This window comes from Microcaecilia unicolor, chromosome 5 (genome assembly GCF_901765095.1).
Source record: "Microcaecilia unicolor chromosome 5, aMicUni1.1, whole genome shotgun sequence".
Lineage (NCBI taxonomy): Eukaryota > Metazoa > Chordata > Amphibia > Gymnophiona > Siphonopidae > Microcaecilia > Microcaecilia unicolor.
Genome location: NC_044035.1, coordinates 269,925,078 through 269,951,268, shown reverse-complemented (window position 1 = coordinate 269,951,268; position 26,191 = coordinate 269,925,078). Strand labels below are relative to the sequence as shown.

General features: G+C 42.7%; 1 protein-coding gene across 5 annotated transcripts in view; it reads right to left on the bottom strand.

Moving 5' to 3' along the window:
- Nucleotides 1–4,385: 4,385 nt before the first annotated feature.
- The window catches only part of PLCXD2 (phosphatidylinositol specific phospholipase C X domain containing 2), a 40,367-nt gene continuing 18,561 nt past the window's right edge, over nt 4,386–26,191 (bottom strand). Inside the window, exons 4-5 of one of the 5 annotated variants that reach the window (XM_030204194.1) lie at nt 4,928–4,987; nt 4,386–4,422 (exon numbers count right to left, since the gene is read on the bottom strand). In XM_030204194.1, coding sequence (XP_030060054.1) covers nt 4,930–4,987 — 58 coding nt within the window. In that variant the 3' untranslated portion in view covers nt 4,386–4,422; nt 4,928–4,929. Of the gene's footprint in view, nt 4,423–4,867; nt 4,988–12,740; nt 15,416–20,527; nt 21,763–24,823; nt 25,087–26,191 lie in introns of those variants that run through there. The other 4 variants (XM_030204192.1, XM_030204193.1, XM_030204195.1 and 1 more) reach the window with 4 other exon arrangements.

Here is a 26,191-nt window from a genome sequence, read left to right as displayed (position 1 = left end):
CGGGACTTGGGTGTGCCTAACACTTGGACGTCTTTGACCCATAATGTTTATTTTGTACAGCGCTGCGTAACCCTAGTAGCGCTCTAGAAATGTTAAGTAGTAGTAGTAGTAGTAATAATCGAAAAAAGCAAGGACGTCCCTGATGAACACATGGACGTTTTCACCCGGATGTGTTTTTTTTAATGAATAAGGCACAAAAAGGTGCCCAAAATGACCAGATGACCACCGGAGAGAATCGGGGATGACCTCCCGTTACTCCCCCAGTGGTCACTAACCCCTCCCACCCTCAAAAAACATCTTTAAAAATATGTTGTGCCAGCTTCAGATGTCATACTCAGGTCCATGACAGCACATGCAGGTCCCAGGAGCAGTTTTAGTGGGTACTACAGTGCACTTTAGACAGGCGGACCCAGGCCCATGCCCCCCTACCTGTTACATATGTGGAGGAAACAGCGAGCTCTCTAAAACCCACCACAAACCCACTGTATCCATATATAGGTGCCCCCTTCACCCGTAAAGGCTATGGTAGTGGTGTACAGTTGTGGGTAGTGGGTTTTGGGGGGCTTAGCACACAAGGTAATGGAGCTATGTTCCTGGGAGCATTTTAAGAAGTGCACTGCAGTGCCCCCTAGGGTGCCCGGTTGGTGTCCTGGCATGTCAGGGGGACCAGTGCACTACAAATGCTGGCTCCTCCCATGCCCAAATGGCTTGCATTTGGACGTTTTTGACATGGACGTCTTTGTTTCGAAAATCGCTAAAAGTCAGAAACGTCCATGTCTAGGGACGGATGTCTCTCGTGGTATTTTCAAAACGAAAGATGGACGTCCATCATGTTTTGAAAATACGGGTTTCCCCGCCCCTGGATTTCGCCGTTTTGCAAGGACGTCCAAATCGCAACTTGGACATCTCTTTCGAAAATGCCCCTCTATGGGGCTAATTTTTGAAAGAGAAAAACATTCAAAAAGTGTCATAAAGCACCAGTTGGACATTTTTCTTCTCAAAACGTCCAAATTGGTATTTTCGAAACCTATTTTGCAATTCGTTTGCAGTACGTCCAAATCACAAGGGGGTGTGTCAGGGGTATTTTGAAGGCGGGATTAGGGCGTACCTAACACTTAGCCAGCATTACACCAAAACAGTGTAGCAGTAATTACCACCCAGTAGCATACCATGGTTCTCCAGCACCCAGGGACTAATATTTACATTTGTGCACACTCCAACACACACTGCATCACAAAGCCCCGTGCTTTTATTTTTTTACTTTCCAACTCCTCCTCCTGCACCCCCTTCAGGCACCTGTGAGCCATGGTTCACTCCTGACCCCCCCCCCCCCCCCCCCCATCGGTAGTCACCATTATCACCAAAACCATACAGTAAACGGAAGAAAACGTAAAGCTGAGCAGTAAGCTAGGTTTATTTGTCATCCGATTTGCCTGTGAATTATACACACCCTGGCTGCTATTAGCAAGTTGAAAGGTATGTGCAGGGTGAGTTCGCACACAGGGAATCGATATTTCTTGCTAAGACTTGCAAGTAGACATGTAAAAATCAGGTTCTCCCAACTCTAATTCAAACTTTTAGGTTGATGCAAAGGCAACACATATTTTGTTTTCAGAAGAATGAATTAAAAATGTGCATGCATCAATCAATCACCTAATTTTCTTAAGAAAATATCAGCAAACTAGTAAGAACAAAGCTGGTATGTTTTTAAGGTTAGCGAATACAAGAATGCTTCATACTTTTAATTATTCAAGAGATAAAATACCTAGTGATATTTAGTTTTCTCCTGTTCTTTTGGCCTTCCAACTCACTCAGAAGCAACTTCTGATAAGAGTTACAGTGCTGTGAACTTTCATTTACTAGGGGATTCTTCTCCTCATTTGCTTTCTCACTCCACTCTCCTGTCCTTCCCAGTCAACTCAGCAACTTAAGCCTGCATTCTGGAGCCAGCCAGTAGGTGTCACTATTGCATGACAGCTGGGACACCCACTCAAACCAAGTTAGTAAGGGGAGGCTGTGAGCAGTACTTTCACAGAAGCCCCTGGCCTAATCAGCCAGAGAAGCACATGAGTTTTTACCTTTAGATTGTAAGCTCTCTTGAGCAGGGACTGTCCTTCCCCATGTTTAAACTTGTACAGCGCTGCGTAACCCTGGCAGCGCTATAGAAATGCTAAGTAGTAGTAGTAGTAGTAGTATGAGAGGCCCAGAAATCCAAACTGGGTCTCTTGCATGGCAGCACAGCTGGCTCATTGTAATGGCCTGTGACGGGGTTTATAGAACTCTGCCCTTCACCCTTAAGAAAAGTCTAACTAGCCTGGGCCACCTTAAGAGCACTAACCTGTCTGGGCTACCTTAAGAGCACTGATCCTGCCCTGGGAGGAAGTGAGCCAGGAAGGGGCTGGTCAATACCTGGGAGTTTAAAAGACAGGGTCAGGCTGAGATTAAGGAGGCCCTGGGAAGGAGGAACCGAAGCCCAATTCTACTCCTTTACTGAACGTGTTGAGCTGCTGTGACCTGGCTGAGAATTATTTATTTATTTATTACATTTGTATCCCACATTTTCCCACCTATTTGCAGGCTCAGTGTAGCTTACATAGTACCGGAGAGGCGTTTGCCGACATCGGTGTGAACAAATACAAAGTGATGTTACGGTAGGTAAAGTTTGTGTGGCACAGCCACATTAGGGAATCGTACAGCAGGAGAGTTGTGTTATGTCCATTACGTACTTTTGTTGTGTTGCAATTTTCGCAAATCTCTGAAGACACATCTCTTCAATAAGGCTTACCACAACACCAATCAACCATTGTAAATGCAACACATTACCACTTCACCTGATAGTTAACTGTTCTCTTTCTATGCCTATTACCCTTTTTTGTCTACAACTCCAAATGTAACTTTCTACTCGGGAATGGCGAATGCCATAACCGAACATTGTAAGCCACATTGAGCCTGCAAAAAGGTGGGAAAATGTGGGATACAAATGCAACAAATAAAGAAATAAATAAATCAGGCATTTAAGTTGGATCGTTAGGGTATGCCTTTTTAAACAGGTTAGATAAGCCAATTTGTTTCTTGTTAAGACCTACAAGCCTTACTGAGGTCTGGCTGGGGCCAGACCTGAGTCTCAGAAGTCCTGAGAACTTAACCGGCTGTGTTTGGAGCGGGGCAGCCCCACCAGTCACAGACTGCTTGGCCTGCTAGTAGCCAGAGGCCTATTCAATACTGTTACTAAAGAAAAACTGCTGTATCTGATGTTCCTGGCCTGTGAAGCAACAGGCCCAAGGACTCTGGTGAATAAAACATTTATTTTCACATATATATCTCGTTTGGCAGAGTTATTCACAGGGCTATCCCATAACCAGGCCCGGGGTCTCACATGGCCAAATTACAGAAATTCTCTTTATGATAACTTGAAGTCATCTTGAGTTATAGCAATCAGTATTTTTTTTGCATTGCTCAACATTTCTTCTGGCCTGAAACAAGCACCTGTAACCCATGGATAACGATTTGCTCAGAATGTGAGCTGTAAAGCAGCAGCTCCATCACTTTCAGATATTCCTTTAATTTTTGCCTGGGGCCTCCTAAGTGTGGAATATGAACAGTTGAAAAACATCCCTGAGTGTTTCTGCTAGAAGGGCCTGCTGTTTGCCGAAGACTTGAAAGAGTGATCTCCCACAGTGCTCCATAACAGAAGAAAATATTTATCTACTAGGTGGGATAGCAGCTTTTATTGCATTTCCACAAATCATACTTTTAATCAGACTTCCAAATTGCCTGTGAAGGAAAATATATTTCAAGAAAAGAAAATAAAGTTGTAATGTGCTTTTTGGGATGAAAATGCCATTAGAAATGCCTATTACCTACTGACCACAAAGTGTTCTTATATTTAGATATTTATTTGGATGTAGCGTGGAGGAGTAGTGGGGTTAGTGCAGTGGACTTTGATCCTGGGGAACTGAGTTCAATTCCCACTGCAGCTCCTTGTGACTCTGGGCAAGTCACTTAACACAAAATAAGTACCTGAATATATGTAAATCGCTTTGAATGTAGTTGCAAAAACCTCAGAAAGGTGGTATATCAAGTCCCATTTCCCTTTCCCTCTTTCAATAGCAGCTCAAGGTAAGTTACATTCAGGTACACTAAGGACCCAGTGCTCAAAGCTTACATGTTATCCATTGTCTAGTGAACAAAGGAGTTTTGCCTCACTTTTACTGTTCGCAGTAGCAGCTACCAATAATCCTATGCAAATGTATTACAACAAGCTCATTAGTATTAAAATGAGCATTCTGTACGTTGACCACAACAAAACGAGCGGAAGCTATCCAGAAGGACCAGACTGAAGCCACAAATGTTGGAAACCAGAATAATTTATTACGACCCAACACGGTCCGTGTTTCGGCCGAAAAGGCCTTCTTCAGGGGTCTAAAACAAAAATATATAACATATATAATAAAAACATAAAGACACATATCATATATAATAGTGGCTTTAAAATAAATTTTTTTTATCAAAAGTATACGTTTAAAGTGCATATATGTAATCGCAACCCATTTATATTACGAGTGTGTGTAATCACGGCCCATGTATATAATGAACCAAAGATGTATAAAATTTAAAATAACAAATAAAGTATACAGATAAAATATATTTAAATAAAATATACATGATGGATGCAGAAAAGCTCATAGAAACAGTAGTCTTATAATGGCCATGCATATTATACATACAAAACGGTAAAATATGTGAAATTTAAGAATACAATAAATTACTAAAAATCTATGTAGAGATACAAACAACAAGATTACAAACGAGTGTAAGAATACAAACGAGTGTAAAGATAAGTGTAAACATAAGTGTAAAGATAATAATTATTATTAATTATAGAGACACCAACTTTTTCATAAGTGTTATTCAATATTTGTCATACCTTCAGACTGGCTTATACTGGTATTCCTCCAAAAAGGTCTCACAAAAAGAGTGAGATGATCTGGACAGAAAAAATGCAAAGATATGAATCAAAAAATTTTGTATTAGTAAATATGGGAAAATGCACAAATGTATATGGCAAAAGATATTTATCATATAAAAAAAAAAAAAAAAAAATATATATATATATATATAAATATCTATCGTAGGCACTTTAAAATATAGCCTTAAAAATGCATACGAAATCTATTTAAATTGGAATAAAAACCTACAAATATAAACATTTGCTGCCGAATTGGATAAAAATGTGAATAAAAATAAAAATGATAATGAAATATCCATAGCAAAGATAGCGGATTCGATCCATATATATATGTGCGTAATTGACTGATATATAAGTACTCTCAGATGGAATTCTGTGAAAGTCATGCCGCTGGTACTATTCAAATAGCAGTTAACTGGCCAGTGCCAGAGAGCGCCATTATTTTAATCAATGGATGGCGTACACGATATGTGCGAGCTAATATTGGTTGAGAGCTTTGATGTTCAAAAGGGATTAAAATAACGTCTCGAGCCATCTTGATCAGTGTGTGACGTGTGTCAAATTGAAATTCAGACCCGAATATAATTAAAACAGACCATATATTTTAAGAGCGATTGAAAAACTGGTTGTGATATCAGAACATATGGATTTAGTGTGCTTATTAAAAATATATAACCAGACTGTTTTGTTAAGAAACTTGGTGGGACTGAGTTAGTCGATATAATATTCTGTACGTTGCACATACATTTCGATGCAGTACACGGAAAGCAGTCTGCTTGCATTTTTAAATAGTATTTGCTCTACTGAAAAAAAAAAAAGCTGAGTGCTAAATCTAGATTAATAGATATCCTATATAATAATTTGCACCTCCGTCTGGATGTCTGGGTTTGTAACACACTTCCCATTGGTCCGCCCTGGCGATGACGTCAGAGGGCGGATCAGTGAGAGGAAAGGGAAGCCAGCACCAGCCAGCCACAGAACATTGGAGGTGAGTAGACAATCGCCCCCTCCCTCCCCCCGTCCTCCCTCCGAGTTCCAGGCCCTCCTCTCCTCTTCCTTCCTCCCCTCCGAGTTACAGGCCCCCTCCCCTCCGAGTTACAGGCCCCCTCCCCTTCAAGTTGCAGGACCCCCCTCCCCTTATTTTAAAAAGAATTTTTAAATTACAGCCGGCACGCAGGAAGGGGAGAGAGAGGGAGGGAGGCGCAGGGGGTCTGGAACTCGGAGGGGGGGCGTGGAACTCGGAGGGGAGGGATGGAGGGGGCATCCTGCAACTCGAAGGGAAGGGGGGCGGTCCTGGAACTTGAAGGGGAGGGGCAGGGGGTCCTGGAACTAGAAGAGGAGGGGTGCCTGAAACTCAGAGGAGAAGAAGGGAGGGAGGGAGGTAGGGGGGCATGAAACTCGGATGGGAGGGAGGTAGGTAGGGAGGGGGGTGTGGAACCTTGCTAGCGCCCGTTTCATTTCTGTTGGAAATGGGCCTCTTTTACTAGTATCCTCATGTCACACAGAAAAATGTACAGAACCACTGTGCTGTGTTTAAGGTTTAAGAAAATAAAATAGCCCATTAGTTTCAGTGGGAACAATGAAAAAACTGATAGGAACCCCTGATAACCATCACCATGCTCCTTAAATAAAACAGGGAAAAGGCAGAGTCAAAATATTTGGAAATGTAGGGTCAGGTGACAAGAATGAAGAGTGTATAATCTTGCCTGCGTGGCTTTGCTCTAAGCGTTTAAAATTGCAGACATATAGAGTATAGTAGCAGTTCCATGTGTAATTTAGTCAGTAAATGAGGTGCTAATTGCCACTATCAATCTAGAAATCTGTAATTCTGTGTTCTCTAAGGGTAACCACAAAGGCCAGTTTTGGGGTGTATGACACCAGGGGTGGGAGGTGGCAGTGGCCCCTAGCCACACCCCTCAGATAGAGAGGGTGACACATTGGATTATGAGTGGGCCACGCGGTACTCTCAGTTTGTGCAGCTGAAACCCCCTACTGTCACCTCTTGTTCTGTGCCATTCCAGGCAACTTCCCTGCTTGCCCTACCCTGCTCTGGGTCTACAAACGATTTGTAGGTTAAATCTTTTTCATTAGACTAACTCAGTAATACCAGCTTTTGAGATAATCACAGATATACTGAGCTAGTCCAAACAAAGGTCTTGCCTACAACTTGTTTGGGGTCTCTTATTTCTCTATATTCCAGTGGGCAAACATATTTCTCTGCACTTGATTTCTTTAAGACAAGGAGACTGATATTAAATACCTGTGCACAGTGGGTGGGTGATCATGTACATTACACGAACCAATCTATGTGCAATGATTTCTGCCATCTTCTTTAATGAACCTTGTACACTCTCAAAGTATCAAGCAAGTTTTTGTGTGGTAACACTTTTTACATGAATTTTTTTTTTCTCTTCAGTGAACGTTTGGAAATATTTTACCTTCTGCTGCCCCCTAGTGCTCAGAAATAATGTGCAAAATTTGGAAGCATGGGAAATGGCAAATATTTTTCACTGTATATTCATGCTCAGCTTAGACACAAGTAGCAGTGGTCATTATTTTAGAAACATATCCACGTGTAAATAGCAGCATTTATGTATGTATATTACACACACATAAAAACCAATTTCAGAAGGCCGTTATTTCCATGTGGAGATCCTCAATGCAGAGATCTCAAAGGGGTGTTCTTTGGGCAGGACTAAAACCTACATGACTATTCCCCATTTTACAAAGGGGATACATGTGTATGGGGAAGAATTTTCACATGGGGCTTTACACTAGCTCACAAACACAGACAAGGCCAGGGCTTTACATGAGAGATTAGCTGGGTCATTCTCCTTAATCCCTTGTAGCTTAATTCCACCTACAAAATGAAATTATGTTAAAATAATGGCCTCACTCCTGATCTGGCAGCACTTACATATGTAAGTTTGTAAAATGGGGCAGCAAATGTGTGAAAGTGGTGCTACTTCCATGTGTAAGTTTAGATAGTGCTGGGGAGCAGCCGGCTGTCTTAGTACATGTGGGTACATAAGTATGGCAATACTTATGTACTTATGAGAATGTAGTAAAAGCAGTTAGCTTAGCAGGGTTTAAAAAAGGTTTGGCTAATTTCCTAAAAGTCCATAAGCCATTATTAAGATGGACTTGGGAAAATCCACTGCTTATTCTAGGGTACACAGCATAAAATCTCTTTTACTGTTTTGGGATCTTGCCAGGTACTTGTGAGCTGGATTGGCCACTGTTGGAAACAGGACACTGGGCTTGATGGACCTTTGTTCTATCCCAGTATGATAATGCTTATGTTCTTATGTACTGCCCTGTGGAAGATGCCAGGTTTGTGCTATTCATTTTTTCAATGTATAGATTTGTAAAATGGCTGCTCCTGCTGCATGTCCCGGCAAATACACACCCACTTCCACTTCTGCAGATATTAGAAAAGGCTCTGCACATCCCAACCTGGATGTCTCAATTCTGGTCTCTTCATTCTATGTAAAATGGGGCTCTGCATACTGAATGCGTATTCAGCGGGTACAAAGATGCTCTGTATGACATGGAGGATTGAGTAGGAAGAGACTAGGGCGTCTGTGTGGCCTATGACCATCACCTGTCCTGGGTAACTGAAGTACAAAAGAAAGTGTGATTGGCCACAGATGGCAGCAGAAGGTGGAGCCAAAAGCAGAGGAAGCTATCTTTATTCGATGACCTGACAAGGCCCGTGTTTCGGCAAATGTCTGTGTCAGGGGTATGTTACCATAAAAACACACAGAGTACATTAAAAACAGAACATGACACCATAAACTTAATTTAACCCCCCCCCCCCCCCCCCCCCCCCCCAACGTTCCTAAACTATAAATACCAGTAGGAAATACAACAGAGTGTGGTCCTTTTCCCTGCAAAGAACAGCAGTGAATCAATTTTTCACTTATTTCAAAAGTACAAAGACTAGGGGACACTCAAGAAAGTTACATGGACATACTTTTAAAACAAATAGAGGAGAAAATATTTTTAACCTCAATGAATAGTTAAGCTGTGGAACTCATTGCTGAAAGATGTAATAACAGCGGTTAGTGTATCTGGGTTTAAAAAAGGTTTGGACAAGTTCCTGGAGGAAAAGTCCATAGTCTGCTAATGAGACAGACACGGGGAAGCTACTGCTTGCCCTGGGATTGGTGGCATGGAATGTTGTTTCTATTTGGTTTTCTGCCAGGTACTTGTGACCCAGATTGGCCAGTGTTGGAAACAGGATAGTGGACTAGATGGACCATTGGTCTGACCCAGTATGGCTATTCTTCTGTTCTTATTTACTGAAATAACAATTAAAAAAAACCTCATAAACAATGTATTACAGAGATATCATTGCAGTGAAGAGTTGAAAAGGACCACACTCTATGTTGTATTTCCTACTGGTATATATATTTTAAGAACTTTATTGCTTCCTCTGTTACTTGGCTCCGCCTTGTGCTTTTGTCTATGGCCGATCACACCTTCTTTTGTATTTTGCGACCTTGGTGGTGGTGTTTCCCTCTGTGCTGTCTGCTGGGTAACTGAAGGGCACATATAGAGACTGGCATATTAGTAGGGGTCAAAGCTGAAAATTAGTGGCAAGGGTTTTTTTTTAACATAAAAAATTCTACCAATATTTTTAACAAGTTGACAATGGTGGCCAAATTCTGACATATTCTGGTTTTGAAACTACAAAGACACATGGCCCCACATGCCAGAACTCAGCCCCTCATCCATATTAGCTTGTAGTGAAAACAGAGCAGAAACCCAATGATGTCCTTCTTGGAGTGAAGAATAATAACATTGTTATCATCATTGGAGAGTAGCATGATGGTTAATGCAAGTGGGCTGAAAACTTGGGGAAATGGGTTTGATTCCCACTGCAGCTCTTTCAGGGGGATGATCAGAAGCAAACACCGGCGCTAGAGGCTGTTAGCGCCATACTAGCACCGGCGTTTGGGAGGCATGGTGAGCACTGTCCAGCATGCATTTGCATGCTGGCAGGCCCCCATTCCCCCCAACAAGGCAAACCTGCCAGCGACAGGGGGCTGGAGGTCTGCTGGACCACTGGTCCCCCCCTAGGTTCAGGGAGGGCTGGCGATCCGGTGGGTTTCCAGCCCCCACCAACTCCCCTCAACATGTGCAACCAGTCCCTGGTGGCCCAGTGGGCGACCAAATCCCCCACCAGCGACAGAGGGGCTGGAGGTCCACTGGACCGCCGGTCCCCCCTAGGTTCAGGGAGGGCTGGAGATCTGGTGGGTCTCCAGCCCCCCCCCCAACCCCCCAGCAAAGAGTCCCTGGTGGTCCAGTGATCAATTCGCCCCATCTCTGCCTACCCACCCCCCTCTCCCTACCCCCCCTACCTTGTGGGTCGGAGGAGGGAGGTAGCCTGCCTCCCTCCTCTGTCTTTGACGCCGCAAAATGGCGACACCCAGCCCTGCCCAGTGTATCCTCACACGCTACCCAGCTGTAAGCATACAGCGCACCAACTGCTGTTTACTGCCGGGTAAGCAGCCCGCAGTAGAAAATTATGTTCTACTGTGGGATTCAGAGCGTGCCAAATTCAGAATTAGCACCCGGCTCACGCACTAGCCAGGCGATAGTGCCAATTTGGCACACGCTATACATGTGTAGGTCCTCCCATGCCTTTGTAAAAGGGTCTCTATACCTTCCATTGCTCCAGGTACAAAAACAGATTGTGAACTCAGTAGGGACAGACAGTGGCGTAGCAAGGGCGGGGCGGTGGGGGCGGTCCACCCCGGGTGCACGCTGCTGGGGGGGGGGGGGGTGTCGGCTCCGCTGGTTCCCTGCTCCCTCTGCCCCGGAACAGGTTACTTCTTGTTCTGGGGCAGAGGGAACCAGTGGAACTGACCCCCCCCCCCCCCCGCGGCGTGCACACAGCAGGCAAGAATGCACTCGGGGTGGGGGGGGCTTGGGTGATGCACCGAGGGGGGGTTGATGCACTGAGGGGGATGTCATGCTGCACCCGGGGGGGGGGGGGGGGGCGCAGCGGCAAACCGCCCCGGGTGGCAGCCGCCCTCGCTACGCCACTGGGGACGGAGAAAGTACCTGCACAGAATATATGTAAACTGTTTTGGTTGTACCAGAGCATGACCCAATTTACATGCTGCTAATTGGCATGCAGGGAACACAAAGATACTTTATTGCACACCTACTATAAAACATGATACAAATATAAAAAATCTAATTTAAAGGAAATATATGAACAGAATAACAACGTTAAAAACTATAAAATTAAATGTATAAATCCAGAGGTTGAATAATCTCTACAATAAATAGTAGTAATATATTTACAGTATGAAAGGCTCAGACCTGTAAGCCCAATGCCAGTACAGGAAGATCAGCATAAAATGTGCAGTACAATTTATTTTCACACATGAGCTTGGTTAAAAAGCCAGGATTTTAGTTAGCATCTAAAAATTCCATAATCTTAATACACCCCTTCCAAACAGGTAATGAAGGCAGCAAGTCTGTATTTGAAGCCAGCCTTCATTTAAGGGAGAGAGGAGGTAGAAAATGAACATAAGTACATAAGTAATGCCATACTGGGAAAAGACCAAGGGTCCATCGAGCCCAGCATCCTGTCCACGACAGCAGCCAATCCAGGCCAAGGGCACCTGGCAAGCTTCCCAAACGTACAAACATTCTATACATGTTATTCCTGGAATTTTGGATTTTTCCAAGTCCGTTTAGTAGCGGTTTATGGACTTGTCCTTTAGGAAACTGTCCAACCCCTTTTTAAACTCTGCTAAGCTAACCGCCTTCACCACTTTCTCCGGCAACGAATTCCAGAGTTTAATTACACGTTGGGTGAAGAAAAACTTTCTCCGATTTGTTTTAAATTTACTACACTGTAGTTTCATCGCATGCCCCCTAGTCCTAGTATTTTTGGAAAGCGTGAACAGACGCTTCACATGCACCTGTTCCACTCCACTCATTATTTTATATACCTCTATCATGTCTCCCCTCAGCCGTCTCTTCTCCAAGCTGTATAGCCCTAGCCTCCTTAGTCTTTCTTCATAGGGAAGTCGTCCCATCCCCGCTATCATTTTAGTCGCCCTTCGCTGCACAACCTGCCTGTCGTGCCTATCTGGGATCGATTCATCCAGAGTACAGGAGGAGGATGTAACAGGTTTGGCCTACACAGTCAGGCACTGTATCCTGCTGGCAGTAGCTGAAACATAGACCCCGCGGCCTATCCAGTCTGCCCAAGAATCTATGAGTGAACTATCGGGTATTACAGGTACACTGTGCACTGTCCCAGGTACCTCAGAAGCCTAGGATCCTGCCACAAGTGAGATCCTCACTACTTTGCAAATTTTACTATAAAGCAACTACAAAATGAGGGCCTCAGCTTGCCAGTTTTGTGGTAAGGAATTTGTAGACATATCATTTCCAGAGCCCATGATAAATATACAGCAACTTCAGGAAATGAAACATGTAAAAGTATCATCAATGACATGAGTTATTTTGATATTTATTTGGACAGCCTATAACTGGTTAAAAAATCCCCCAAAATAAATACAAAATAAATAAACTGGTTTAAAATAAAACAAACCAATATGCTACTGACCCTCTGCTTTTCCCTTCCTTTTCACAGTTCTAAATACGGAGTTTGTGCATGCTGTTCTCTTCCTGGGCGCCCCCCGGTGGCTGCCTATTACATGAGTGCCAGAAATTTGCAAGACTGGCATTTTGGATGAAAATCCTTCAGAAACCATTGGGGGGGGGGGGGGGGTCCATAAGCAATCTGAAAAAGTTACATATTTGAACTTATGCAACTTTTTTTTTTTTACATAAAAGGTTAAGGTTTGGACTGTTGTATTACAAATTGTTTATTTTAACAGAATTCTTTACAATCTCATTTTTTGTTTCTGGTGAGTTTAGTCACCTTTTTCCACAGATTATCAAAAATACACTTAACAGCAAGCATGGTATACCTCTGTTGGTGGTCTCCTAATATATGTACTTTTCAAAAGAGAACAATAATATGTTTTTTTAGAAGCACTGGTAAAAACTGGATGGATAGCTGATCTGGAGAGAAGGCATGCAGAGGAGGCCGCAGCTCCAGGGTATAATGAGGAAACAGAATTCTCAGATCAGGCCTTGATGGAAGGGAAGATGGATGAGAACCGCTGGGCTAGATCAGATGGGGGAGGGAGGAGAATGATGGGCTTGGCAAAGGGGGTGAAGCATCTGTAATTAATTTCAGTGGATAACAGCTAAAGCATTCAAACATGAGGATTTTTCCATTTTTTAAACCTCAGTAAACTTTTCTGTCATACTGTATTAAATTATAGACAAGAGACATGAGCTGCAAGACACTGAAATATTCTGATGTTTGAGAATTACAACTGGCCACCCAAGCCAGAGCCAGCTGGTCCATCCAACGCCATGTGGCACCAATGACCATAGAGACCCGTCCCCAGCACAATACGGAGCTTCATGTGTTTGGACAGTAAATTCCTTATAGCATGTATTTTCAAGATATACACTAATTCAAAAGTTTCAGCAGGCTGAACAAGGGGCTTTTTAGATAACAGTTGGCCAGTCCCAATTCCCCCTAGTGTGAGTCCCAGAACCCTCCTAACAAAGGGGGTCTTTTACTAAGGCAAGCTAAAATTGGGCACGCACTAAATGTTAAAGATGCCAATGCAATGCCAAACCCCCAGTCTATCACAAAAGATAAGTACTAAAGATAGGACAAACTTAACCCCCCAGTCAGACTAGCATAAAAGATAAGTACTAAAAGATAATTAAACATAAGAAATGAACTAAAAGAACAAATTAATGAAAAATAGAGAAAGATAGCTTTAAGAGAAGCCGATGAGGAGGTGGGTGCTAATTCCACTGCCATTGTAAACTATTGGTGATGAGCACCGCTGAGGCTATAAGTAAAAGAAAATAATATAAATGCTCTAAACAAATGCTTGATATATTTCCAAGGAGTAAGAGGGAGAATTAAGTTGGATATTTAGAACCTGGCATATTGAAGAGTAATGCATTCCTATGGGCATCTCTAACGTTTAGTGCACGCCTAATTTTAGCGAGAGCTAAAAACGTGAGCGCACCTTAGTAAAAAAAAAACAAACCCCAAATATATCTAACAGGTTTCCTAATTTCTTCAGGTGTACTTCTCCAAACATTTAACCCAGAAGTGGGGAATCCTTTTAGAGGAAGAGCATCATTAGCAGTCAGAAGAGTGTCTGGGGCCACATTAGTAGTTTATGAGGGTACAGATGCCCTCGTTCAGATCTGAGACCAAACAGTGGATGAACTGGCAGTGCCAGATGTAACAGACAGGTTGTGCTGAGGTGAGCTCTTTAAAAATGTGTTTCATTTGTTTATCCCACCATAAAAGAAAATTGAAAACCACCTCCAGCGTTCTCTCCTTCCCCACAACATATGGAGAGAGCTGAGCACCTACAAAATGAAGCTGTAATGGGGTATGTGTGCCTTCTCCCTGCACATGAAGCTGCCGGGTACATAGAAGGATAAAAAGTCCTCACCGAGTAAAAGCAGTTGTGACAAAATTACAAAGTCCAGAAACCTTTACTGTAACTTTCCATCATACAGAGCATAACCCTGAGGGAGAACTCTTCAACATGCTAAAAAAGGAGACAGGTATGTTGACTTATGGAGAGGGAGAGAGAGAGAGAAACACAGGTTACAGAGTTTAAGTTGTACTGGTGAGCAGTATTGAAAGCCAAGAGACTGGGATTTACATACATAGTTTAAGTGGGGATATGGGAATAAAGGTCAACAAGTAGTTGTCGTGAGCGACATCAGTTTCTTTCTTTTTTTCTTTTTTTTGTAAATATCTTTATTGAAGAAGGAACACTGGAGGAAAAGACAAGCGAGAACAACATCATACAGTAAAAACACAGACCAAAAATTGGAAACAATATCAACAAGTGCCTGGACAATGAACCCATGAACAAAAACAGGCATTACAGCCGATCAAATTGAAAATGACCAATATACAAGTCCTCCATAAAGCGTCCAGCACCCTTCAAGTTTTAAGCCAATGTAACCCGATCCTCCATCCACATAAATCACACCACCCATCACTGAAACAAAACCTAGTCACACCCCAACACCCCCCCCACACACACACACACACATTCATCAGTCAGATCCTGTACCAAACTCAAATGTAAAGAAATTAGAAAGGAAGAAGCAAAGGAAGATACTTAAATATCATTGACAAGCTCTCAAAAATTATCATCTCTTTTTATGAGGTCTTAATAAACAGAGCAGTTACACTGGATTTAAATTAGGCTTTACACTGCCTGCATATGCTATTACAGCTCAATAAAAAGGAAGAGAAGGTAGATGGCGCACCAAGGCAGGATCTGCTGCTGGTGGTAAAGGAACGTGCACTTATGAGAGTTGGTCTACTGGTAAACTGTCTCTCAAGACCTAGAAAAAGAGATGTTACAGGTTAAACTGATACCTTCTATGTTTAGGTAAAATTTAGCCACCATGTAGTTTTAAAAACTCTAGTTTGTGTTTGATTCCTAGATATACACCCAAGGCATATTTTTTCATTCACAGGCAGGAAGATAGGAGAGTTAATTAGAAGTTTTCATCAACAAGTAAGTAACCCTGACCTTAATGATATATTAATCCACATACGTTTAAGGGACTTTTATTAGTTTAAGCATTCCTATTTAGCAACTTTAAATAACTAAACAATTCAACAATATTAAGATGTAGACAACAGTCCAGCATCAAAATGGGGGCTATTCAGTCTTTTACACTGAGTGCCATATGCATGATTATCTCCCAGTTGGCAAGAGATTGTACGTATGCACTCTATGCAAAGAGCTCCTGGCTCTAGAGAACATCCAATTTCTAGAGGCTAGACTGGCAGCCTTGGAGGAACTGAGACAGGCATGTGTGAGACCTTCATACACATAGTACAGCAGTGCCATCTTCAGTCTAGCAACTTCTGTGCTGCCTTGGAAAAAATGCCAACTGGAAGGAAAGCATCATTTTGGGGTGGCAGAATGTGATCCTGTTGCCAGCATTTTCCTCAAGGTAATTCAATATTCTCTTGCAGCCAAGATGTAAGAAGGGTCAGGATGGCAGTTGTAATTAGTGATTCAATCATTATGAATGTAAATAGCTGAGAAGGTGGTGGGTGTAAGGACTGTTTTGTATACTACCTGCTTGCTACAGAAGATGGCAGAGTCCACACCAGGCATGTAGCCAGACCTCAGATTTTTTTTTTTGGGGGGTGGGGGGAGGAACATAAATTTTGCTGCAAGCCCTGAGCTGGCAGGGGTCCCCAAGCCCCATCAGTGGCAGCCCAACTCTGCAAAGCCAGACAGTTGGTGGAACTGTTCCTGGGCCGCCGTTGCACTGTCCAAACCCCATCCCCATGTACATGCTTACTTTTTGGGGAACTGAGCTTGCAGAAGGGAGACTCTTCCCCCCCCCCCCCCCCCCCCCCCCCAGTGCAAGTACAAAACCTGAATATTTGCTCAGTTCCCCAAAAAGTAAGCTTGTTGAAAGTATAAAGAAACATGTGGATAAAGGTAAGCTAGTTGATATAGCACATTTGGATTTTCAGAAGGCACATGACAAAGTCTGTCGTGAGAAGCTCCTCAGGAAATTGAAAAAAAAAAAAGTAATGGGATAACAACAGTTGAATGTTCCTTTTGAGGTTAACAAACTGACTAAAAGACAAGAACCAGAAAGCAGGACTAAATAGACAGTTTTTCACATGGAAAGGGGGTCAGTAGTGGGGTGCCAAGCGTCTGAACTAGGCCCTGTGCTGTTTGATATATTCATAAAGGATCAGAAGACAGAAAAGATGAGTGAGGTGATCACATTTGCAAAGAACAAAAAATTATTCTGTCATTAAAATAGCAGAAGACTGAGAATTTGCAAAAGGATCTTGTGAAATTAGAAAACAGGGTGTCTACATCATGAAACAAGAAAAAAAACCTTAAGGAAACATATCGGTTCTCCCAGACGTAACAGAAAATGTTAGAGAGAGCACTGAGTGACAGCTTAGTAGATGAACACTTCTCCAAGGAAGATCGCTTTCTTGAAGACCTAACAATTAAGATACTAAAAGGAAATTCAGGAACATGCAAGGAGAACACGAATGAGGTGTTACTGTTTCATCATATCAGTCTACCTCCCATCCCCTTTTACTGCACAGAAATGTCACCTGCAGATAGCCTAAGATCCAGATGAGTTTGTACTGTTGGAACCCAGTATAACTGTGTTGTTTCTTTACTGATCTGATGAGGAGAGGATAACTCTAAAGCTTCTCACAGATATACTGAGTTAATGTAATAAAAAGGTATCAACTACAATTTGTCTGTTAACCCTTAAGTCCCATACCTCCAAGCGGATTAACAGGGCAACCAAAATTCTTTCATGCCTTGAATAAAAACTTTTAACTTTATCTGTAGCAAAAAGCACCACTGAAAAGTTCAGAGAATTTTCCTTAATTCATCTTTATTATTATTAAAAGTAGTAACTGTTATCCATAGCAGTGAAAGTAAAGATGGAGAATAAGTCTGTGAAATTTCCCGGAACCTGCTACTATGTTGCTGATCCTGAAAGCGAGAATTTGAGAATTCACCAGTAATTAGTGGAAGGTTAAAGATGGAGCTTTTGTTCTCACATCAGATGAAGAATTATTGGGACTCTCTATGTTTCTCAAACAGTGAAGTTTCTGAAAGTAATAGTTTGGGAGAATACTGCAGAGTTAACTGGGCAGAGGAAGTATTGACTGTGTTCTAGTGAAAGAACTGAACCAGTCCAGCCGACAATGTGGTTCTTTCAAAGCAATCTGATAAACTGCAACAGACTATAAAAGGCACTAGTCTTACTTCTTCCCATGCCCCGATTCTTAAAAACTTTGAGCAGGGAAGTCTAAACTACACTTCTCTGGGATTTGCATACTGGTTTGGTATAGGATATCCCCTAATGAATATTCTTGAGATAATATCTGTATGCAGTTTTGGAAAATCTAACCTGCCTTAATTATAACAAGTTTGGATTACTGGAATTATAGTTTATGATTCAATAGTCATTTGTATACCGCTTTCACAGCAAAAACAATCAAAGCAGTTTACAATAAACAAAATTAAGTAGAGGGAGAACAGGAACTACAAAATGCAGATAGGAAAGAGGAGAAGAAAGCAAGTATTTAATCCAACAAAAGGAGAGGGTCAGTAGTGATCATCACTGGTTGCCCCTGTCACAAACCTCCAGTGAGTTGCCAAAGGTAATGGTGAATGGGTGTGACTTTAGGAAAGCCCAAAATCAAAGATATGACTGTCCAGATCTAAATGGGACAGAAAGTGAATTCCATAAAGATGGGGGAGGGTAAAAGAAAGTTGAATGACAGGTGGATTCAAGATGGGAACAGAGAGGAAATGTTCAGAGGCAGAGCACAGAGTACGAGAAAGGGTGTACGACACGATTAGGGATGACAGATAAGGAAGGATACCTGAGTGAAGAACCTTATAGCAGAAAGTTAGGATTTTATGTTGGATACTGTAAGGAAGAGGAAGCCAATGATGTTCTGATAGCAGGGGAGTGACCCTGTCATAATGCAAAGCATGAGTAAGAAGTCTGATAGCAATGTTCTGGATGGACTGTAGTCTTTTAAGAGGATAAGAAGAGAGACCAGTGTACGGTATGTAACAGTAATGAAGACAGGATGTATGCTTTGAGCTCATGCTCAAAGTTTAAGAATCACGGCATGGACAGAAGTAATACTAGTGCCATTTATAGTCTGTTGCAAATTATCAGAATGCTTTGAAAGAACCACATTCTCGGGCTGGACTGTTCCAGTTCTTTCACTAGAACACAAGCAATACTTCCTCTGCCCAGTTAACTCTGCAGTACTCTCCCAAACTATTACTTTCAGAAACTTCACTGCTTGAGAAACATAGAGTCCCAATAATTCTTCATCTGATGTGAGAACCAAAGCTCAATCTTGAATCTTCCACTGATTACTGGTGAATTGAGGGTAGCATAGGTAGATTATCAATGAAATTACGAATGGCTCACATTAGTCAGAGGGCAGGATTTCACTACTGAGGACAGATGTGACAAGAGTTGAGAGTCGAGGGCAACATCAAGATATCTAAAGCACTCAAATAGTATTAGGGGGGGAACCGAAAGAGTGGGGGTGGCAGTAGGAGGCAAAGGACAACCAGTAAACCAAGATGCAATCATTTTAGAGGAATTAAGAAGGAGGTGATTGAAGAGAAGCCACTTATCTAGTGTGTCCTTTGTATATTGCCAAATGCCAGTTACAGAGATTGCAGCAGATATTATTTCTGGTGTGAAAATTTACAAGAACAATAAACCAGTACTAAAGTTTATGAACAGGTTGCATTTAAAATCTTATTCATGGGTTTCAGAATTCTTCGTGAAAAGGCCCTGCTTTATTTATTGCTCACATATCCAACATTATGTTCCACCTCCACAGACTACATTCTGCAGGACAGGCTCTGCGGCAAGTAGCATTAGAATAATAACTACAGATTGCAGGGCGTTCTCTGGGAAGGGCCCAACTTTAGGATCACGCTTCCTCTGGAACTGAAATTATTAGAGGCTACTGCTGTGTTTCATAAACATTTGGCTGTTTATAGCTGTTTTTAATTGATATTATGGCTCTAATTTTAGAAACATTCCCACATGTAAATAGCAGCTTTTCATGTGTAGATTGATATACACGTATAAAAGCTATTTTAGAAGGGGGTTATACACTGGAGAAGTTCACCATGTCTAAACAACAAAGGGTTGTGGTTAGGGCACGGAGACTGGCCAAATATATCAATGTGTAACCCATTTTACAAGGGGAATACGGGTGGATATGAAAAAAATATTCATGTCGGCACTAAGTGCCTGTTGGAAGGGCAAGTGTAAAGGCTTAGGAAAACCCCTTCCTTCCAACCCCCCCCCCCCCCCACACATCCATACCCTCATCCAACCTCCCTCCCAACATGTCACACGTCTACCTCTTCCAATCCCTTCACACATCCATAACCTCACCCAAGCCCCTCCCAACATGTTTACCTCTTCCAATCCCCTCCCAACATTTCTAACTCTTCTAATCCCCCCCACATCCATTCCCTCTTCCAATCCCCCCTCCCAACATTACTAACTCTTCTAATCCCACCCACATCCATTCTCTCTTCCAATCCCTCTGCCAACATATCTACCTCTTCCAGTCCCCTCATCCAATCTCATTCACAACATGACTACCTTTTCCAATCCCCCCACACATTCATCCCCTCATCCAATCCCCCTCCCATGTACCTTTTCCAATCCACCCCCACCATCCAGAAACCTTCCAATCACCACTCTAGACAAGGGATCCCCTCCTCTGATCCCAACCCTGGCTCTTACTGGGGGTCCAAGGTGTCTAGTGAGGAGCAGAAGAAACTAGGGGGGGGGGGGGGGTCTTTTACTAAGACGCACTGGCGTTTTTAGTATGCGTTAAAAATAGGCACAAGCTAAAGACACCCATAGGAATACACTGGCGTCTTTAGCGTTTAGCGCGTGCCTATTTTTAACGCGCGCAAAAAACGCCAGCGTGCCTTAGTAAAAGACTCCCTGGGGCTTACTCCTGCTGTGTAGATACCAGGGACCCCTAGTCAGAGCTGGGGTGGGAGGTATCAGAAAGGGCATGGATGTTGGGGAGAGGGCAGAAATCAGAAGGACTCTGGATATTGGTAGTGGGAGGTGGGAAATCAGAAAGTGGGTTGGTGCTATTGGGGGGTGGGTGTCAAGAGGTAAGGGCATGGCTGGTGTTAGAAGCAGCGCTCCCATGTGTATGTGGGGTAGTACTGCATGTATTTTTCCCCAAGTGTAGCTTTTTGAAATTGCTGCTGACGTGCAGTACAGTCCTGCACTTATTTAAAAGAGGCTCTAGGTTTGGCAGATCCTCTTGCACAACAGTATGGGATCTACCCAGGTCCTGATCAGAACTTGGAATTCCCCTCTCCAAATCTACCTCCAGGTCATGTTATTGATTTTGTTGTTTTATTACCTGTAACTTATGATTGTTGTAAACCGTCTCATAGCCTTCAGGGAAAGGCGTTATAAAAAATAGAGAAATAAATGAATATGTTAAGTATCTCATGCATATTCACTAGGGACAGCCTGAAAACCAGACTCATTTTATAACCCACAGAAACTGTGATTAGACACTCCTTGCCTTGAAAACATTGCCAAGTTCCTCATTAGAATGACCAGCCCACGAAATGTTCTTAAGAAGACTCAGCTAATTTCTTCTTTAATTTATAAGGCCTTCAAAACCAACTGCACAAGGGAAGGGCCTCTCTAGTACTGCATTTTAGGACCAATCAGTGCACTGTAAATGGCTCTAATCAGTGAATGCTGAATATGCAAATTACAAGCAGATCAGTGAATTAACTAACATAAAAACTAAAATGAAATGTTCCTGCCAGTCTGCAGTGAGATCCCACAGACATCAGTGCAAATGATTTAGCACCTTAACACAGACAAAATCCAGGGTTGGTTTTCTTTTGTTTCTTTTTCATTCCATGTTCCTAAACTGATTATCCCTTGGGCTGCTGCTGGCTCTCCCTGGAAGATCATCTCCTTGCCATAACCAGCTTCGGCTCTAATTTCTAGTGTGGAGTAATGACCTGTTGCTGTAGGACTCATCCCTGAGATGGTGATCACCACACCAGGCTCTTATTTGTCACCCTTACCTCCAAACCATATCAAGTAGTTAAGAGTATCATAAAATTCAAGTGTTTCTGTTTCGAAATAGAAAAAAACAAAAAATACAAAACAATAAATAGAAAGGAAATACAGATCTTCTCAAGCAGGTGCCCAAATCACACATCTGTCATTTGCTGATTTAATTTTTTCTATCTGGACAACTTAAACATAAGCATTGCCATACTGGGACAGACCGAAGGTCCATCAAGCCTAACATCCTGTTTCCAACAGTGGCTAAACCAGGTTACAAGTACCTGGCAAGATCCCAAAACAGTACAATACATTTTATGCTGCTTATCCTAGAAAAAAGCAGTGGATTTTCCCCAAGTCCATCGTAATAATGGCTTATGCACTTTCCTTTTAGAAAGTTATCAAAACTTTTTTAAAACCCCGCTAAGCTAACTGCTTTAACCACATTCTCTGGCAATGAATCCCAGAGTTTAAGGACACATTGAGTGAATTTGCTTGAATTTAGAAATAAATCTCTTTGATAATAAGAAAAAGAGAAGTGCACATTTGTCACCTGTGGAGAATTAGTTTTACTACTTTTAAAATTACAGCCCTTCAAGTGCTTGAATTTCAGCCCTTTACAGTCTGGACAAGCTTCTGGAGAACAGGCCCGGCCATGGTTATTAGCCAGACAAACTTTATACTTAAGGGAGCGAGCAATAGGAAATTGACTTTCTTTCTAGGATCTGATCCAGACTTACCACTGTTGGAGACAGGATTCTGAACTTGATGGACCACCGGCCTGTCTCAGCACTGCACCCCTTATATTCCCATGACAGGTGCTCAAGTCCTACTCCACACCCAAACCATGCTCCTGTGCTGTCACTACTCGGGGTAATTCTATACAGAAGGCGCTAATGTTTGCACAGCTGCTGGAAATCCCTGTGACTATGCCAGTGATTCCCAAACTGGGCACCTCAGCAAACTCTCAGGGGTGCTGTGGTATATTTTCCCCTCCTTCCTCCTGCCGTCACCCAAGCAGGTACTGCTTCTTCTCTAGATGAGCAGCAGCAGTGGCAAAACAAGCTGCAACCACCGCAGGGCTAGACTCTCCATACACGTGGCTGCCGGTCCTGCTCCCTTGGACGTCACGTCCTGTTCTGGGGCACAGCCAGCAGTCGCGTGAATGAAGAGTCCTGCCTTGCGGTGGCCATAGCTTGCTTCACCACTGCTGCTGCTCATCTAGAGAAGCAGTAGCAGCAGCAGGGATGTGTGTGTGTGGGGGAAAGGGGGACTAAGAGGGGGCTTAGGCTGGATGGAAGGGAAGAGAGAGGGCAGAAGATGCATGAAAAGTGGGGCGAGAGGGAGGGCAGAGGTTAGATAAAAGTGAGGAGAGAGGGAGGGCAGACACTGAATGGAAAGGGGGAAGAGAAAGAGGGCATGCGTGAGAATGCAGGTGTCCATGGCTGAAGCATGCCACAGATTTGCTCACTGCGTAGCATGGAGCTCAGGCCTCGGGCAGTGGACCTCTTCAACTAGCGGGGCTTGGGCATCCCTGCCAGTAAAGGTAGGACTCAACACTGTTGGGAAGGAGGGGAAGACTTGAGAAGAAACGTGTAGCATAGGGGCGCTGTGACCCGAGAAAATTTGGGGACCACTGGACTATGCCCATATCTTCATTAGAGCACAGTTTGCATGTGAGCATTCACATGAGCAGAGCATGGGTGGGATGCACAGTTATAACCTGAGATGCGTGTTTTAACAATTTAGGAATGCACATTTACACCAGTTCTAAGGCTGGCCTAAGTGCTTGCACCTAAATGCACACATGCACATATGTATCAGGTTATGCTAATATTCTATAAGAATAAGTAGGCACCTATATTCCTTTAAAGCAGTGGTTCTCAACCCAGCACCTAGCCAGATTCTCAGGGTATCCACACTGAATATGCATGAGATAGATTTGCATACCATGGAGGCAGTGCATGCAAGTGCCATATTTGACCCAGTTAAACTTTCACACATCTTGATGCTTATCTCACCCCAACTTTAGTAACGATGGCACACAAAGAATCCAGATCGCCTCTATCATAGGCAAAATATAGTTTTATGTTATGCAGACCTCAGCAGTGCAACTCAAGCCTCAAATATTCTGCCATGAGAATTAAGCACTCAGTTCGTCATCGGTCTTCTTATAAACTGTATTGTTCTTTTTACCTTTACAACTGATATATTGTGATTAACTATTGAGTATCTTTTTTTTTAAACGATAATAATAAACTTAGCTTTGTCGGCTCAGGGGCAGTGGTCCGACATGCTGCATATTTTGTATAAAGCTGTTTCAAGGACATACCCCCATCTAGCCAATGCTCCTTATCTTGCCGACCAACGCTGTTAAACAAATATTTAATCACAATATATCAGTTGTAAAGGTAAAAGAACAACAGAGTTTATAAGAAGACCGATGACAAACTTAGTGCTTAATTCTCATGGCAGAATATTTGAGGCTAGAGTTGCACTACTGAGGCCTGCATAGCATAAAAATATATATTTTGCCTATGATATTTTATTTTTGTTAGATTTGTACCCTGCGCTTCCCACTCATGGCAGGCTCAATGCGGCTTACGTATACAGGTACTTATTTGTACCTGGGGCAATGGAGGGTTAAGTGACTTGCAGAGTGACAAGGAGCTGCATGTGCCTGAAGTGGGAATCGAACTCAGTTCCCCAGGACCAGAGTCCACCACCCTAACCACTAGGCCACGCCTCCACTCCAGAGGTGATTTGGACTCTAGCACTTTAATATTGTTTGTGTGGAAATTTATCTCATGCATATTCAATGTGGATATCCTGAAAACATGACTGACTACGTGTGTCCCGAGGACTGGATTAAGAACCCCTGCTTTAAAGAATAGGTTCTCACTGGGCATCTATTTATAGAATCAGCCACCGTGTGTCTATTTAAGATGCTGTCTGCTGCGACCCTGCTCCTCTCCCATTACTTTAAGCTGAACAGGAGCATCTGGAACACAATAGGAGGTAGCTATGATGCTCCGGAATCAAACCCATCATGTCTCATTCCCTCTGAGCACACTTCTAACAGTTTCTCTTGAAAAGTAGGTTTGTCAAAATACTATCCTTGACTTATGAAATTAAAAACCCATGTATTTATATATTTTAAGCTTGCCAAACGTCTGTGAACGAAGCTCAATTAACCTTTGGCTAAGCAGGGGAGGAAGTACCCACGCTACAACTGAGCAGAAGGCCTCTCGTCCTGCAGAAGCAGATTGTTTAGTCCAATAACCGTCTCAGAAAAGTCCACCAGTTCCACAAAATCAGAAGTGATGATGTTCACACCCTTAATGCCAGGTTTCTGTGACTTTATCCAGCTTAAAATAAGTGGAAGATTTCTGCAAAGTGAAAAGAAAAATAGGAGCTTAAAACAAAAAATACACAGATAGCCACATTCAAGCAGAGTTGGGTTGCAAAGAAAAAGGTAATCACATTAAAACAAAACACTCAAAACCATACCATCCCTCAGCAGATAACCTGATCTATATCAGAAAAGTCCTGAGCAGCCAAATCAAGAGAAGGCCCAGTGAAATACTATGCACTAGCTCACATAAAATGGGACACACAATACAAACAACACTGAGTCACTGTACAGATGACACCACACACCCTCTCTACATTCTTAACTCAGCAAAAACACAGGAACTTCCTCATTTCAATGAAAGTAATTAACATTCACACCTGTGAATTACACTATAAGAGGAAATGTGGCAGCCATTACTTGTAGATCTTGCCACAGGGATTAGAATAGGTATCTGAATGACTTAGCAGTTTCCCACAGGGAAAGAGATGGAATGATCCACTTGGAAGGCGGAGGCCCTAAACTGTCTCTGCATCCAAGTCAACAGGTGAACAGCAAACATGACAAAATATTTACTAGCCCTAAGGCCTATGATTATGGTGAAAGACAGACTGTAACACTTTTTGGTCTGCTATTGTTTGAGGATGGTCCCTTTATGATGTAGGGGTCATACTGAGGTCAACTCACAAGTGTTGAAATGAGCTCAACAGTGAAAAGATACACAACTCTGCTGTAATGATGGTAGTACTAGCCCTTTAAGATATAAGACTAGCCAGGCTGCTGTAGGTGTTCATATGAAACCCATAGATAAGGGAAATCCTATTAAAACCAAAAACAAATACTCCAACTCAGTCTCTGCCATGGCACAGCACAATCCAAAATCAAATCAATCATGTGTGGGTTGTGCATATTTTGAAGAGGAAGCAGTAGCAGCTTGCAATTGGTCATGTTTCTAGAGATCACAGCTGAGGCACACATGGCTACTTCATCAGGCACTTGGAAGGACTTCAGAATATTTGGGCTCCAGCTGGTCTGTAGGGGAATTGCAAGGTGATAGGTTGGAGGTGGGAGAGGGTTCATAGGATGCTTTGTATGGTTTTGTTCAGCTTAAGCACGACCATAAAAGTGGAAAGAACAAAAAT